This window comes from Colossoma macropomum, unplaced genomic scaffold (genome assembly GCF_904425465.1).
Source record: "Colossoma macropomum unplaced genomic scaffold, Colossoma_macropomum, whole genome shotgun sequence".
NCBI classification, from domain to species: domain Eukaryota; kingdom Metazoa; phylum Chordata; class Actinopteri; order Characiformes; family Serrasalmidae; genus Colossoma; species Colossoma macropomum.
This window is the reverse complement of record NW_023494808.1, coordinates 18,971,816-18,990,673: the sequence shown is the minus strand read 5'-3', so window position 1 is coordinate 18,990,673 and position 18,858 is coordinate 18,971,816. Positions and strand designations below refer to the sequence as shown.

At 41.2% G+C, this 18,858-nt stretch overlaps 1 protein-coding gene across 1 annotated transcript in view; it reads right to left on the bottom strand.

Annotated features, from left to right (window-relative positions):
• The window catches only part of LOC118798351 (TRAF2 and NCK-interacting protein kinase-like), a 75,936-nt gene extending 57,078 nt beyond the window's left edge, over nucleotides 1-18,858 (bottom strand). The window contains 2 exon segments of the mRNA XM_036557782.1: nucleotides 17,978-18,043; nucleotides 18,397-18,858. Of these exon segments, the coding sequence (XP_036413675.1) occupies nucleotides 17,978-18,043; nucleotides 18,397-18,453 (123 nt within the window). The 5' untranslated portion in view covers nucleotides 18,454-18,858.

Genomic DNA, 18,858 nt, shown 5'->3' with positions numbered 1-18,858 from the left:
CAGGGTTAAACCAAAGCAAATCCAGAAACATTCTTTCTCTCTGTCTCACACGCACTTGCGCACCTGCAGACAGCAGGGCGAGATGCTGAAGAGGGGAAAATTGGTGACTGGCGGCGTCTGCATGAAAGAGAAAGAAAGTAGGCCAAGAAAACAGCAGCAGGAGTGGTCAATAGCAGAGCATCTATTGATCATGCAACACTGCAGCTGAAATGGCTCAGTGGAATTACTTAAAAAAAAAAAAAAGGGCAGGCTTTTACAGCAGACCACACACAAATGCTGGACTTAGTCTGTTGGTTCAAAAGTTATCAGCACAAAAAGACTGAATGCTTCCAGAGAAATCAATGGGGTCCAAGCACCGCCCCAACATCCAAATCTGAGCTAGATCTGCAAGATATGGGGAAAATGAGTACCACAATTATATTGTGATTGTGACTGTGACATGCCTTAAAACCACACTAGTGAATCAATGTGACATGGTTAAAATCTGGACTGCATTTCTTGAACCAAAATTAGTTACTTTCCATAAACGTCCTGATTATTCATCGAAAACCCACAGACGCACTCATCTGTTACTGTGATAGGTCAAGACGCTCACAGCACAATAATCACTACGATTGGTCAGAGGGATCTTCTGCATATTGCCGCCTTCTGTGATATCAGGACTGCCCAGCCCAATATCACAATAATTAATAAACAATTTATTGCAAAGCTCTAGTTGGAGCCCTCATTTTGTTCCAACCACCGCATTCCTTGCTTGCCCAACTGAACAGACTAGGATAAAGAGAGAATTCCAGGGATCCAGACCCTTTGATCTAGGGGGATCGGCTGTATAAGCAGTCGGAGAAGGAGAACTCCGGACCGGCTGTGCTCCGACTGTGCCCTCGGGCTGCTAAGTAAAACCCCGCAAAGCCTTGAGTCCACAAATGGATTACTGCGCTGTCTGCTGGCATCAGTGTCACTCAAGCGAAGTGAAGAATCTAAGCAGCCTAGAGAGAAGACGACTTTTGTACATATTTCATCATGATTAATGTCAAGATTATGAGCTCTGTGTTAGAATTAAGGTAAGTGTTGTTTTTAAGAGGTAGGATTAAGCACAAAAAAAGGGCAAGGCGAATCAAGCTGGCTAAGACTCTCCTATTTGCCGCTTGCCAACAAATATATCCTGGCCTTAAACAAAATGGCTGTTTGCTTTTCACATAAGTTTAAGCAATATAGCTTTTAATATCTGGGCCCATTAGATGGTCGAATGGTGATGGTCACAAGGGGATAATGTCCAACTTTGCAGTCAAAATCTATCCATACACACTAACACACTAACTTTTATATGTGAAATAGCACTGTTCACTGACAATACAGCTTGCCAAAGAGACTAAAATATGTTGCAGGTAAACATCTTTACTCAGTGTGAACAAATCACAAATCAAACTGCTAAAACAAACAAAGTTTCCAAAACTTACAAGACACAAAGACACTTCCACCAACCATGCAAGACCTGGTAGACCACCAAAATTGTCATCATCAGATAAACAGCACTTAAAGCTTGCATCTTTGAGAGATGTCAGAATATTAATTACCTTAACATCACTCAAAGTGTTTTGGGATTAGTCGGATTATGAAAAGAATAAAATGCAACCAACTTGTAAGACTGGACTTTGGGGACCCTTGCAGACTTCTTTGAAAAACTGAAAGCAAGTCTACTGAGAAAAATGGGAAGCTGTATTAAAGGCAAAGACTGAACTCACTATATTTACTACTCACTATATTTATCAACATACTATTCAGTACTAAAGGATTCTGTGAAATTTTGTAAAATGTCTTTTTTCCTGATTGCAGTGAATGTAATGTTAACAGGGTAAAAGGCATTGTGTTACAAGTGCAAGAGGAACACTAAAACTGACAGCCAACACTGGGACTATCATTTTGTAAGAAATAACTCTCATGCCATAAAACATTTACAGGACCCTTTGGGGATGTAAATGCAACCATCCGTTTTTGGGTGAAGACAGTGCAACTGTAGAAACTTCAAATTGGGGAAATTTTTTTTGGTCACATCTTCAAAGAGTCAAGGATTAGGATAAATACAGGCTACACGATGAGAGGGTATCATATTCACAGCAAAACTATAATAAAAGATCTCCGGTTATGGAAAGTGTAAGAAACCAACTACTTACTCAGACAGTAACTACCAGTGGAGATGCAGGAGGAAGCAGTGAGACGCTGTCAGACATACAGGGACACTGTTGTACTGCACAGGTTTTCCTGCTCCAACACACCTGGTTCTACTACTCTGGTTTATTTTTTTTTTCAGATGTCTGCATTACAGGTTACAAGGGCAGCCCTAACCGGGCCTGCAGTTTTGGTCTAATCCTGACAAAATTTAAGCCTAAACCCAACCACCACAAACCAAAGGCCGAATAGAATTCCACATTCCTAACGATCGTGCCTGCTAGCTTATTGCCCATTATACATTAGCAAACAAGTTAGCTTACAGCAATAATCACAGCAGTTATCAGATCAAATTAAATTAATACCCTAATCAAAAGTCAAAATTAAGCTTAAATTTAAGCTTTAACACTAACAAATTCATTCAATCAACATCTTTAAACAAAAAGTCCCAAAAGCCTCTCTGAAGTTTTTAGTGCAGATTGATTAAATGTAACACACTGTGCTCTCGCTGGCCACGTGAATCACCAAAACCAAGTAACTCTGCCAGATTACAAACTGTTGGTAATAAAAATAGGGAGGGACCAGCAGCAGTAAAAGTAGAGTGGAAAACTAAAGGGGTAAATGAAGGGCAAAATCCATTAAATGTGGAAAAACGGGTATGGTACAGTCAAATGTGATGTCAGAATATCCTCAATAAACATTTAAGAAGTTATGTCTGAGCCGAAACAAACCCAACCCAACTTGAACGGTCGAGTCCTGTCGGGTTCGGACAAATAATTCAAGTTCTAGTTACAAATGTCCAAAATAAAAACACTGATATCCTCATATATCTGCATGGCCACTGCCATCCTCTTCATTGTAAATTCCAAGGTTTTACAGATGGGAAGGCTTTTGGAGTCATTCTGATTGGAACTTCAAAGTCTGAAGTTGGATAAGGGAAAGCAAATGATCTTAGATAACAGACAAAGAGTAACTTTTAACTCAAATGTGCCTCCAAGAGTGAGATTTTGGTCTAGACATTTGCTGGAGGCTGATAAGGAAGAGCAGAGCAGACCTCATCAGGCAAACAAAGAGGACCTCTATTCAGGCAGTGTCACGGACAATCAGGGGCTTTTTGGTCTTGTGACACCTATTAGGGAGTGGGAGCGACTGGGGAGGGGTTAAAGAGCAAGGAGACAGAAAGTGGGGGTGGGGGTTCAAGGAAAGAGAGAGAGAGAAAGAAACAGGAATACATGTCTACGCACACACACACACACACACACACACACACACGTGTACATGTGGGTGCCCGTATGATGCTTAGAAGTAGGAGCCAGCAATATGATCAAGCATTTTTGCCATCGTGATAAAATCATCATGATAAGCCTTTCTGAGCATATCACTGGTGATGTAATTTATCATGATAACAATAAATGTGATTATGCTGTGCGCCACTACTTCACGGTTTATTAAAAAAAGAGTTTTGGGAGAAATTACAAATATAACTCAGTTACTGCTGATGCAGCTTACCAAACAGAAAAACACTTAATTCTGTGACACATAACAGTATTGTTGCATCATTTTCATGCCATACTGTCTACACTAACTTAGAAATGACCGTTGAAAGGGTTACATGGGACAAACCCTGCCTCCTGCCTTATCAGCAGTCCATGGCTTTCGTCCACACTGCTCCATTCTCTTTCTCTAAGAGCGTGCTGGCAACAGACCAGAAAACTGTGACTAGTCTGATAATGCTTTGGTTAATGTGACACTCGACTAGCAGCTGAGAGGAGGACACATATCAACTTCACCCATTAGGAGCTGTTTGGAAAGCCTTGAGGGCGAGTTGACCTCTGCTGTTTTGCTGAGTCAAATGGCCTCTCCAACATTCTACAAAGAACCTTCACACTTTTCAGAAATCTTAAACAGAGATGAAACAGATTTGATATCCAGTATTGGTATGAGGACAATACAAATAAATATGTGAGTGAGTGAGCAATTGGCAGGGGGATGTTATATGCAGGTTGGATTGAACTATGTAGTTTTTTGAAAATTTTGAATCCACAGGAGTCATACTCATGGCCTCTAGCGGTGGGCAATATGATGATATTTATTGTTATTGTGGTAAATTATGTCATCACAATATTGCTGATATCGTCAGCACTTAAAGAACAATGATTAACTGCATGTTTCATTACACAAAGAGCATAATTTGGTCTGTTCAACTAGAACATTGGAAAAAAAAAAAATTGCACTTTTGATAGTATTCGTTTTTCTTAATATTGTACTATTGGTTCTTTTTCTCTATTCCAACTAAACAAACCTCTAAAAACTAATTATGATACTTAGAGTGTATTGTGAAAATGCATTAAAGTATCACAATATCAAATCACCCACTCATATGCCATCTCCACTCTTAAGACGACCTTCTTCAAGTGTGCATATCCACTGTTGATATTACAGAACTTCAAAAGCAAGCTCAAAAGATGTGAAGTTTCCTAGACCGTCTTTGCTGAATACGCCTTGGTTTACTCTTTCCCGCAAAGTAGGCGTTCCAATTTTGTGAGGGTTACTTGCCCTCTTGGAAGTTTTCTCTTGGGCCCTAATCAAAGCCCTAAACAAGGTTTCAAAGCCTGTTTGAGAGAGACAGTGGGTGAGTGAAAAGCAAAAGAGAACCTCGTTTAGATAGAGATCCTAAAGCACCCCAAATGCTGAGCAAAACAAATCTGCCTGTGGCCCACCACTCCCTCCAGCACACTAACCCACAATTCAGTTTCCACCGAGCTAAATATAGCACTTTAACCACAGCGAGGGCATGTTAACTCTACGAGTGCTGGATCCACAGCTTGAACTCAAAAGGAGCTGCTTAATCAAAAGGAACTTCATCTACGACACCTTCATTTCCCTAGTTACTCTAACAGCAGCCTACCTTCAGATGAAGTCATGACAACCTTGTGAAGGACCGGATGTTATACCAACTGTGGCTGAAACTGCAGTGTACTGTCAGACATTTCCTCAGACACGCACAGCACATACAATGGGGGCTACCACAAAGGCTAAATTTAAAGGCTTCTATACTGTATCCTGTGTATGTTCCTGAAATATAACATCTGTGGTGTTGTATGTTTAAAAGGCACCAACACAGCTTAAGAAGAGTCAATGTCTGCAATTATGAGTGGAATAGAGCGAGAATGAAGCTTTAAAAAGAACCCTAAATGTAACAGCTCTGCATGAAAACTACTTAATTTCAAAAATAGATGACTTGGCCACAGCCATATGGCCACCATACATGAGCTTTAACTCCGCTATAATGAATAGTTCTTAACTCTTTGCTTAGCATGCAACACTTTACAAGCACCAAGTTTCTTACTGGCCTTCAGCGCTATGAGTTTCAAAGTCATTATTATCAAAAACGCTGGCCATGGAAGCTTCCTCTGCCACCAACCACAGCTTCCCTGCTCCTCCCTCTTAAAGCGTCTGTGCAGACTCTGAGCCGGGTGACCCCCTTGCTGAGACATGCCTCATGTCCATATGGCCCTGCCTGGTATTAGACAGCATTAGACAGCTTGCACTAAGAGGATGCCCATCCACTGCCAGCAGCACGCCACAGGCACACTTGAAGCTGTGTATCCACAGAATATCTGTCTAGTACGAATGTGCATTCTGACTAATTTTAACATTTGAGTATCCATGTAAGTTAATGACTGGATATTCTGACTAAACAGAGGGCACAAATAAATTCTTTATCCGATATCAATGTAAGAAACATGATAACCTGTAATACAACGTTGATACAGACCAAATGTAGTTCTTTGTCATAATACACAAACATGGTAAACTGGTGCATCCCTTATTCTTTTCCAAAGTAACAGCATTTAGCCTAGCTAGAAACACAGTGTTTTGAAGTAGTAAAGGTTTATTTTTCAAGTATCCATAGGAGCTAACAAATGGATATTTTGTTAACCTCTTGCGCCGTTCAGAGCAGACACATTCAGTTCCAGCAGACAGAAAATATCAGTGAGTGGAACTTTTTTACAGGGGTATCAGACAAACATACTGATAATCTATTCTAATGCAAAGTATCAAAAGGAGGTACAGCACCCAAAAACTTTCACAATATAGGTTTGATACAACTTGAAAAACACAACATCCCGCTCAACATGCAGAACACAGCAAAATGACACAAGCGAAAAGTCCCTCTGTAGTCTCAGTTTTTGAAATTTCAAAAAAATATTACAAACAGTAGCGCGAATATGCAAATTAAAACTAAACAATGAAATTTCCACCTTAAATGACAAGATTTTAATCACTTTAGCAAGTTTACTGAAATTATTTACATTTTGGCTAAATGTCTCCTGAATTTCAGTTTTAATCAAGTATTTTCATTTCAGTGCATCACTATTTTTCACAGCTAACATTAGCTAAAGAAGTTAGTCTAGCTAGTGATACAGCCACGTTACCTCTCCCTTGTCAGTCACATTCTTGGTAATCTCAAATTAAGATACTCCTGTTTCATAGTAAAATGTATTACAACATACTTATTTCACAAATATAAGCAAACACAACACATTTTACAGTACATGTAAGAACTAAGCAAATGATGGGAGAAAAAAGGGAAAGATGGCCCATTCCCGTAAGAGAGCCTTAAATAAAGCAAGATGTGACAAACAGCATATACACACAGTTCTGAGAAATAGTTAATTAAAGCTCAGCAATTCAGCAAACCTCTGAGCAAAACCAGCATTGCTCAGACACATCCAGCATTCTGGGAGAGAGGAGGGAGCGGGAGGTTTCTCTTTGTGAGACAGAGACGAGCTGGGAGGTTTGCAGACTGCAGAGGCTTTATAGGTGAGCTTGCACACCCTTGCATCATCTCTCTTGGCTGAACATAAGTCATTAAGGTTGTTAAGTTGGTCCACTTGTGGTATTAAGTGGATCCGTCAGGAGGCATACTGACGTCATTGTCTATTTGAGGAAGCATATGAAACTACCCAAAATAAAAGTTCTGATCCTTAAAAATTCAGGTTGACCTTTCTTAACAGAAATTAATTATAGCAACAACAAGTTATATAACATGGACATTACATAAAGTTCAATAAATGAGGTCAGAGCACTACAAATTACATCAACACTGACAAATGTTTTTCCTATTATTTTCAAGAGTGTGAATCCTATTCTCTTGCGTTCGTTTGTAACCAAGTGCTTAACGACTCATAGCCAAAGGAGAACATTCTCACATTAGACCCAACAGCCTGTGTTGGCCCTCTTCCCCACAGCCCCTCACTGCAAAGATGGTAGCTCAACTAGTCCACAAACAGTACATCTCTATCAGTAAGCCTCGAGGGAAAACTGGCAGCGCTGTGATCTGAAGCCAGCAGGCTGGAAAATGGCTGCCACAACGGGAGAAGACAGGAAAAGGTTATACACTGTCCCGTATGCCACATTGGCAACTAGCTTCAACAGTGGGGGGGGGGATACAATTAAGCTTTTTTCTCGCAGCCCCTGGGTTGCCACGTGACTTGCCTGTTTCTGCACAGCGCTGGCCAACTACAGCAGGCGACTGGCCCAATTCATTAGTTGCCATGAGACCGAACAAGTCAACAGTGGCCAAGAGGGTTTGTCGCACGCATAAGTTGGGGGTGCTAAACACCGCACCCAGTCAGTGCCCAATGCAGCCCAGACAAAAAGCCAAAGTAGAGTCTATGGGAGAAAGAACAAGGGCAGTATATTGTACTACAGATGCTTGTTTGGAAGTCCAAAGAGGGAGCTGTATGATGTCGACGCAAACTGCCAGACCGCCACAGCCGCTTACCACCAAACACAAACACCCACACAAGGGGCCTGTAGGGGAGATTCTGTGACTGTGGAAAGATGGCGTGCCAACGTAGAGAATAACGCTGAGGGAGGCCAGCCGTTTGGGCACACATGCTGAGTTTCGTTGACCACAGAAAAAATAAGATTTCTGCATCCAAAGAGGGGCCAGAGTATTTGTGTTGTTGTGAGGGCACATACAGCATTACTCAGGAACATAAAGATCCAATATCTGAAACTCAAGGGTTTAACAACTTTATAATCCTACTGGTCATGAACCGTGGTTTACAGCAGGCATGGGCAATGTCAAAAATGTATTCTCTAATAAGACATTTTCACAATACATGTCACAATTTTTGTTTTCTGGAATTTGATTAGTTAAAATAGACAATGTAAAGGAGTGCAAAACTCCTAAAATGCAATTAAACAAGGGTAAATTTTGCACGCTTAAACTTCTGGCATTGTCAGGACTCAAACACATGATCTCCCAACAACCGATGGAGCCTTTGGACTGCTATTCCATTTGAAAACACCTACATTTTCTAACAAAACATGCAATTGGTCAGTGTTTTGGAGTTAACACACCCATTATATGCTCAGAAAAGACCAACTGTGCACCCCAGTCCATTGACAAAGAAAACCCTCATCTGAAACAGTATGGCAAGATCTCAGGATGACTGCTGGAGTCAACGATCATCGAGTCACAGAGTGCACGGACTCACAGCATGTGCACTCTGTGCGACCCTGAGCACTGGCACTGAAATTGGCACCATGGCAGGAGGTGAGACTGCTCTATGATGGAATCCTCCCCCCTCTGTCCAGCAGACTCCACGCTGAGCAGAAGTGGGCTGAGCTATATAGAGCAGCCTTCTAACACTGTAACCCCCTGTTCACCAAGCTGGAACTGGCTGGAATGGTGAGGAGGACAAGGAGATAGAGAAGATCAAGCCATTGAGGTTTCCAAGGAAGACAAAGACTATACTCCACCTTGGACGGGGGTGGGCAGCTGCATGGACACTGAAGGGCTATAAAAGCAAAGACCATTGAAAGTGGCAGAAAAGTAATGGGGGTTGAAAGAATGAAGGACAGAAAATGTTTGCAGCACTTCTTTGCACTCTCATACAGAGAGCACAGTGGAGACCAGGTCATGAGAAAATGGCAAGCAACATGCAGGGAAGGGGAATGCCAAAGTGGTTCAGTTGACTATATATGGCCATTATATGGTGGAATTGTTCTCTCTCCCTCATACACTCCACATATCTCAATAATTTAGTCTCTTTCTTTACTTCGAGGCAGTTTTAGAGAGGGTAGTGTGGGCCACCTGAGGATTTCCATTCCTAAACGCCAGCTGGCACAGGACCAGAGTGATAAAACTCAAACAGATTCCAAAGCTCTGCTTAGAAGCTGCCCATCCTCCACAGGGGCATTAAGCACTTCAGGCAACAACAGAGGAGACAGCACCAGTTTTGCCTGTTATGGATACTGTTAACAAAATAATATCCATAAAACATATGGTTACATAACTTGAAAGTGTTAAACTCCACATTAAAATCTGTGTCCAAAAAAGAGGTCCAACACCTGCCATACTAGATGATTAGAGTAGCATATGCTGGTAACTGACATATTTGATAATACAGCAAACATAATTTTTCAAGAAAACTGCAGTTGTGACAGCTTGTGAAACAGCACTTATTCACCATGCCACCGTCTTCCCAGAACCATCCCAGGCCAAACGCACCTCAGCTACAAAAACACCTACTGTTTTCAGCAGTCATCTAGCTAGACTTCTATTCCACACACAAAAACAGCTAGGGTCTCTTTTATCAGTGCAGTGAACAAACACATGATGCTAGGCTTTAGCTAGCACTAGAATTAGCTCATACTGCAGTATGGTTTTTGATGTTGGTCATTTCCTACGTTGCTTAAATTGAGTCAGAAGAATAACTTTGGGACACCTTGGGTCAGTGGCCCAGACAGGGACTAAGCATAGTCCTGGACTACAGAGAGTTCTGAATAAAGATTCTCAATTCAAAGAAAAATATAGTTGCACATTAGGCTTAATCCCTCTCTGGGAAAGTGACTCTGTGAACTCTACACCTTTGTAATATTTTTCAAGTTTCTTGTAGATAAATAGATAAAAAAACACTTTGTAAAGAATGTTTAATGGGTTTTCCCCCTGTTCCAATAATTGTTTATGCTTGAAAAAATTTTCTTTATGTCTAGAAACCACAAGCTATAACCTTTGAATGTTTTTTCTATTGCTACAAAACCAAAAGCTAAGCAGGAAATAGATGGTATTACATTAAGCAAACAAGATCTTGAAAAAAAAGGTACTAGTAACAAAAAGGTTTCTGAAGATACCCAGCCAAACCCAAAGCACACCTGGACTTAACTATTACAGAATTAGAGGAAACTGCCAACAGACCAATGTCAATTTCAGGAACCATCTTTTAGAAAAGAGGAAGTAATACATGGATGTGGTTAAACCAGTTTGCACATTCACTAGTGGTCAAAGTCTGTGGGTCACAATGAAATCGTAATGGTCCTATACTTGGCATTAGGTCAGCATGTATACTAAGACTAAAGGCAGAGTACAGAAGGAGTAGAACTGTGTGCATGTAAACATATAACTTGTCCTTTAAAAACAGTTCATTGCAGCAAGACCAACCACCTTTCTGGCCTCTGTCACTCCACATGTCATTTGTTGTTTGATATTTGAGTGCCTGTCAGGGGCCCGGGCCCGATTAGATATGGTCCTGCGAGTTCAGGGAAAGTGCAGTCACGCGCTGCTGAAGAAAAAGGTCATCCATTCAAACAGGTATGTCAAGCAGATCAAGCAGTATATCACAGAAGGCAACTAAAGACCTTGCTGCAAGACACGAAGCCAGAGAACTGTAACTAGGCCTGTCACAATCGTTACTTAATCACCTCATCGCATTTATTTGACATGAGTGCAATTATTTAAGCTGACTGCAATCACTTTAAACAGGCGTAAGATTTCACAGTAATTTTAAGCAGCAACAAACAAAATGTGAATTGAGTGTAGAGAGTTGAGGCAAATGAACGTACATAAAAAACAGAAGAAAGAAAAAAAACGGAACTGCATTCAAACAAACAGCAGTATTGATTCAACAGTACAACCAGTATTAGCTACTACGTAAACATAGCTAACAGGTAAAGTGGATTATCAGCCAGTTTGGCCACTTTAGGGTTGTATTTTAATAGTTTTAAACAATGAACAAGACGATGAAATTGTTAATCACATTTATACGGCAGTTAATTTTGAGCTAAAATTTCATGACTGTGATAGCACTAATTGTAACACAATAAATTACTGTTTAACATCAAATCTGGGAGAGGATACAAAACAAAAGTAGTCGAAGAGTTAGTCAAGGGGACACTCCGGCCAAACTGAAAAATACAGCAATCACTATACGGGTCTTAAACATTCCTACTCGTATCTTACAGCGGTGCTGCTGTAGTCTTTAGTGTGAGATTTCCAGGTTTAAAAGATCCTTCTGATGATTTATCTTGAAGGTGGAAGTGGATACTTGCAGGATGGTTGCTTTGCTAGCTGTCCAATTCTTCAACTAAATTATTACTTTAACAAAGAAACAAGTTTGGTGACCAACTGAGGTTTGTGCTATAAGACTAATGCTAGCTAACATCACAGAAGCCTCCAGATGAGTGGCCAGCAGTCAGGATCTGTTGAGCGCTGTAAGGATTCCCAATGACACATGTGTAAAATGCATGCTGAGTACTATAGTGAGAAAAAGAATGGAAACAAAGTCATGTACAAAATGGTACAGCCACTATAAAATCTATCCTGGTCCACAAAGGTGCAACACACTGCTGCTTTTTAGTTTTAGTGGTATTTAAAAGACAAAGCAAATAGTAAGTTTCAAGTTTTTTATAGTCCATTTTGTGCACTTCACACCAAGACCTGGCACTCTGACCTTCCTTGTGTGCTTATAATTAGTCCCAATTGATGTAGGACCACTGTGACCACCACCTCTCACTTAACTGAGCCTGACCACATCGATAAAAAAAAAGCTAGTCTTGTTTGTGGAGGTGTGCACTTAAAAACTAAACTCTTTAGCTGCACAATAACACAAAAGAAAGTTAGAAAGGCTTCAATTATCTACCACATACAGCAACACCAGGGCAGCAAAACTAGTCATCAATGTCAAAAAGACAATTGCTGAGAATCTTCATAACCGATGAGTCACCCTTTCAGACAAATGACTCATTTGAGACAACAGAGAGACAAATTTCTGCAGTTGTTCTACATCTATGACAAGACTGCCAGATTTTAACTGTGAGAAGGGCTTTAAAGGATGATCATTCAGATTTAACTCACGTTCACCAGGACGTTTTTTTATTTATTTTGGATTTATATCCATTTTTTTCTTCAATTTAGTCAATGCCAATACTACCTGCTAGTTAGCCCTCCTTCATCACACAATGCTACCAAGCCAGGAGGGTGAAGACTAGCATGTGGTCGTGCTTTGTCTGAGACACATGAAGCACCATTTCATCTTTTCCAACCGCTGCCAACACAACACTATCGGACAGGCCAGCAAGACCGGACAAGAACACCAACTGCCATTTCTTTTACATCAGCTAGCAGACGTCCACATTAGCTGTTTTCCAGCTAGTGACGGCTTTTGCCTTTGATGACGATGGGAATGATGTGTTGATGGACAACAGCCACGCATGATAGTGTGTGAAAATTATGCTACATTGTCCATAATACACAAAAAAAAGTTTGCCAGAGCTATAAATATATGGTGTGCAACAGGGCTTCAGTCAGTCATGCTGACTTTGAACAAAATGGAAGAAAAACCATGAATAGCGGTTGTCAACTTATATCCAGAGCAGTGCAATCCAGATATAGTAGGACAACTGGTTTCAATTTTTTTGGTGAAAGAGTTTAACAGAACCAAACAAGATAAGCTGCTCATGATTTCTATGCATTTCTTGCATTTGAGCAGTTTGAACACTGTACTTTTAGACAGCCATCTTAAGTGATATTCTTCGATGAAAATAGTGCATTTTAGAGTGCCTGCAAAACCCTATAAATGTCGAAGTAAAGACAAAATTCAGACTAGATTAAGCATTGGCTGATGCCATCAGAATTGGTACTGGAAAAGAAAAAGTGGTATCATGCCATCTCTAATACAGAGCAAACTATGACAGTACATTAATTCTACACTGTCACAAACCACAATATACTGATATGTATCACTGCAAACACTGGGATGCTGTCTGAGTGCATTCATTTGAAACAGTCTTTCTTCCTCTGGCTGAGAAAGGAGCCCGTCTAAACGCACCACAGAAATCCAAACAAAAACACCTTTGTAATGAGGCAGTTAGGGCTCTTACTGACCCAACAACAGCTGCTGCTGCACAACCAGTTGCAGCCCCATCTATTAGAGCAGGGCTGCTCATTTGTCACTTGGATAAATGGACAAACCAACTGTCCAATCAGAGGGGTCAGTGCAGAAGCAGAGGACATGTAGCACACAGGAGAAAGGAGACTTGTGTCTTGACTGTGATGAACAGCTTAACTGGCAAACACATTCACTGGGGCAGTCCACAGGGCAGTGCATCAAATCTCTGAATATTCAACAGCAAGTAAGCAAAAAGAGAGCCATTAAGCGAAAGTGAAACGTTGCTCAGGAAACAGCGACCGCATTATCAACGGACCACATCTTCTCGCTGAATAATTATGCACACTGAATCTCTCTAAACATCAAGCCTATACATCCCCTCTCCACCTACACGAGACAACTAGAGTAGAGCACAGTTCTACAGTGTCACTGCGTCTGAATGCATTATGCACCTTTAACTGAGAGTTGATGTGACTAATGCACCACTAATTTATGGTTGTGATTTAGTTGTGAGATGAACTGAGCGACTGCAGCAAAACACTGAAGAACAAAACATAAAAGCGATATGAATGGGAAATATGATGGTATGCTGTGGTAAATGTCATGATATGCTGATGACGATACATGCCAATGATTCATGAGTATCATTAGTGCTGTAAGACGCACTTAGTTGGAGACCGGACATGAAATGCCTAACGGCAATATGGACAGACACTACTGTGCAAAATAAACTGAAGACTACTTAATAAATAATCTGTAATTGTTTGCCGGATAACAAATGGATTTCAATCGGACTAACCAGAGGCACATTTGACTACTAAGTGTAAACGCACATGGCTAAAATCTTATCAGGATTCAATCCAGACACTAGTCACATGGAGTGACCAGGTGTAAACAGGGGTTACAGAGAAGACAGACTGACTGGGACCCAGTGAGCACTTGCTCTCTCAAATGCTGACAGTTTGTGAGGGGAATATAAAAACTAACCCACTGAAATCTGCTGGGAACAGCACCGGTTTTAAAACGAGAACTGCCTTCAGTTTAATGTTAGTCGCAACGGTGAGAGGCTGACACAAATGTACTTCCCCTCCATATGACAAACTTTGTTCCTTTGTCCCTCCTAACTGCACCAACTCGTCAGCTGAAACGGCATCATTTAAGCAAGGCTGTTGTTTGTTTTGAGCTCGAACACTTGGGTTTAGCTGTACGAGCTATACTCAGCCATTGGTGTTACTTTTGTTTTTAGAGGAAGCAGCCTAACCATGCAACACGTACACAATAAATATATGGAAATGTGAAAAAGGCATACTGTTTTTTTTTCAGTTATTGTGAAAAATGCACTATTATAACAAAACAGCATAGGTTAAACTTCTCAACCAATCAGACTGTGCCATCAGAAATAACTTTCACAAACGTTAAAATAAGTAACAGCCTTTATACATAAAATCACCCAAATGTCATCAGGAAAAACTGCAATAAATAAAATACATGACAAACAACACACATCACAAATGCCTTCAAATATTACATTTATGCCATTTCGCCGACGCTGAAAAGCAATAGGATGAACTCTTGCTGTGCTAATTGACCAACATAACAAATCAGCTGACGGTGCTGGGGGCTGTCAAAAAGGAAGCGGCTGCTTCGTGAAATGATGGGTTGCGTTCTTGGCTCACTACCACATGGTATAAATAGAACAGGACGTGTATATATAGCCCAGTCCGCCTTTGATGCAAACAGGCAGATTAACAAAACCCATGAAAAGAGACAGATTAAAAAAACCATGTCATTATGGGCGCTTGTATACGTGAGCATGTGAGATAAAGGGGGGGGGGTGGTATCTCTCTACTCTGGCCCAAGAAGCCATCTGTTCACATACGGACGATGGCATGTTGGCAAGTTTTCCATTAGCTAGCGACAATGCATGCGGCCTAGAAAAACCTCAACACTTAATCGCATACATATGGAATCTATATGTAGACATAGTGAGCCTTAATAAACATTGTGGAATCAGACAGTTCGCACTGAAATTGATCTAAGACTGGACACGCGTACCTATTCTTCAGGAATATGACAGCACTGGTCTAATTGAATGCAGTAAGTCACTAAGAGTGTCACAAATGCTGTCAGTGAGTGTAATGGATGAAAACCAGTGAAAAAAAAAAAATACAACTAGAAGACAGGCAGGGAGGGAACACAGTTTGGTTTGAAAGCAGCTTTCATGACTTCACACCATGTCTGCAATAGTATAAAAAAGCTGAAAGGGGAGGCAATGCAATGAAGATGCAATTCCTGTTAACTGTAACTCTATGAGTCACATGCAGGGGAGTAAACAAGACTCTGAGCACTGGAATTCACATGAAGCCATCTTCATAGCCACAGATTTGTTCCATGAAGTTGCACACAAATGCACGCTTGCTCAAAACAAAACCATTGTTGAGTTCAACCATGAAGACTTCAACAAGGCCATTGCAAATGCTTTCATTTCATAGGCATTTTACAAATAATGAGACAATAAAGGTCATAACCTCAGTCACTGGCACAACTTTTCCATTCTTTACTGACCTAAATGACACTATTTGCCAAGTCTGAGATCTCAGAAATACAGAGATTTCTTACACCCAAGTTGGAGTGTCTGGGAGCACAAATATGCATTTCAGAGACTTTGATTCTTGCAATCTGGTGACTTTTCACATGATTATGTGATTTTTACATTAAAAATAGAAAATAAGCCAACAGCAAACATTTTTGTTGAACACTTACAACAGTAACAATGATGTTCACGTTACAAATCATATTGGTCAATTCTGATTCCCCCCCCCTCATATCTGATCTTTCTGCCTTGACATTTCACAACCCTGAAATAATCCACAGCAACGTGAATAAACCACGTGTTGTAAACAACAATATGCGACTGAGCTAGCAGCACGTTGCAAGTACCATTTTCTCTGAACAGCTCTCAGCTGTTGGTTATTAGGGCAAGAAGGTGTTAAAAACAATAGCTTTTGCAGCCATTAACAGCTGAGTTTGTCACTGCTGCCACACTCCCAACAATGAATGACGGTTGCAGCGTGCTGTAATTGGGGAAGGAAGGGGCACAAATTCTGATCTGAAGGTGCTCATTTAAGTCACATATACATATGGCTAGGATCTAATTTGGAAATAAAAAACCTGATCTGCGCCACATTAAGGGGGCGTTGAGAGGACGTCTTTTCAAACTCAAGCATACTCCTATCATTGTGGCTTAGCAATGCGCGCTGTGACTCAGCAGTCCTTTAGCCTGCACAACACATTTAGAATTTTTTAACTGTGCTGATAGTTGAAAAACCATTAAAGTTTGTGCTCAGCACCCACAGAAAAGCGTCATAAGCTGACCAATCAATATCAAGGATGCCTTCTCATCCAACATGGAGGAAAAGCTAGTTTTGTCTGTTTTCAAACACCCAGAGCTGTACAATATTCCACACAATACTCTGAACATAAAGAGGGTTTTTGATTTATTCTTATATATGTCAGTGTCAAAATGTTTCTCTCTTTTTAACTTGTCAACCAAATGCGATGACCTGTCCAGTAAGAAGTGTATTTTGGACGTGGGGCTTGTTATGAGGGATGTGTGTGTGTGTGCGCGTGGTGTGTGTGTGTGTGTGTATTTTATTTATTATATATATATATATATATATATATATATATATACACGCACACACACACACCACACACACACACACACACACGCACACACACACACACACACATATATAAACACGTTTGCTTTGGTGGGCGATATCGCAAAATGTAATATCACGATAGTTTAATGATACATGATGTGTCACAATACTGTAATATTGCCCAGCTTTTTATTTTTATTATATACTTGTATGCACACACACACACACACACACACACACACACACACACAGTCTACTGTACTAAATTTGACTTTAGATACAGTACTAATTGTCCACTTTTGTAATAAAATGCTGTTAGCGTGCAGCTTCAAGCAGCATGTTATGAACAAAAGTAGAAAACTCGTCCAAAAACGGAGAAACACGGAGGAAAGAAAATCGGGTTCAGCAACAGTCCCTACAAAACAGGATGTGATGTCAGCCCCCATGCATGCGCCTCAGAGACAACGCTGCATGTGTGCTGCAGCAACAGCAGCTGGTCACTTTGCCTCCAAACAAAAGTTGTGAAAACGCAAAACAGTTCATTAATTTGACTGAGAAACATGTCGCAGGTTTGCTGACGGTGCTCGGGCCGAGCTGGCTGAGGCTCTGAGAGACAAAGCTGCTGCTGCTTCACCGCCGCTCTCCAGTTTAACGGCTCAACACTCTCTGTTTCTGTAGCAGCCACGGCACTGATTTCAGCAGCGACCAGCCTGAGAACCCCACCAGACACAGATCCCAGACCGGAACGGGTTTAGCTCGGGTTTAGCCCGGGTTTGTGGCGGTTGGTTTATTTAGTGAACATTAGCACAGATTAGCACGTTTCCATTCAAATAGAGAAACTTTAACAGCCCCGTGTAGAGCCGCTAGCTCCACCCTACCCGTTCATATTTACATTTCGGTGGGGTTTCCAACGGCAACACATTCGAAAAAACACAAGCAATGTTTTAAAAAACAATCCCATACCTTGTACACTTGTCCGTACGTGCCATTTCCGACCACTTCCACTAATTCAAATATCCCGGCTGGATCCTGGAGCGAGACAAAGACAAAAAAACACGAGACAAAAGGACAGAAATGTTAAGTTAACGGCCAAAAACAGTGGCGTGGCGTGTCGGGCTGAAAAAAATAAACGATAAAAGCAGCTGTTGCGCTGAGAGCTCTCTCCCCGAACACATGCCAGAGCATTTCAGACAAAGGAAAAGAGCCCAACTCCCAACAACGCCACTAACACCAACACTAACAGCACACACACAGCTCTGTCTGCAGGTCAGAGACAAAGAAAGCCGGAGCAGACTTTATAAAAAAGACACCAGGGTTAACACAGCGCTAACAAACGTGCTGAAAAGGCAGTGTAAGGAGAGCTAGAGGGCTGCCGTCCTTACCCGCAGCGAAGAAAGGTCTATATCTACGAGACTTTTAGCCGGAGAGTCGTTCGCCATCTTCTTCGATAACGTTAATAAATAGGAAACTCGCTAGGCGAAAACGGTCTTCAGTCGGAGTCCAGACTCAGAGCTGGACTTCTACATCTGCGGCCACTCTTCAGGCTGGAAACGGACAGGAGAAAGAGGACCCTCATGCGAGTTTTCCTTGGTCAGAGAGAGAGAGCGAGAGGCTCAGTCCATGTCGAGGTGGCAGACTTGAGTCCGCACAAACACAGGAAGCCGGCGTGCTGCTGCTGCTGATTCACTGAGGGAGAGAGAGAGAGAAAGAGAGAGAGAGAGAGCGAGAGAGAGAGAGAGAGAGAGCGAGAGAGAGGCTGAAGTGTTTTTTATTACTATTTTTTATTAGTATTATTATTAAACCCGTTCTCGAAAACGTTTCACCCAGACTGTACTTTTCTGAAA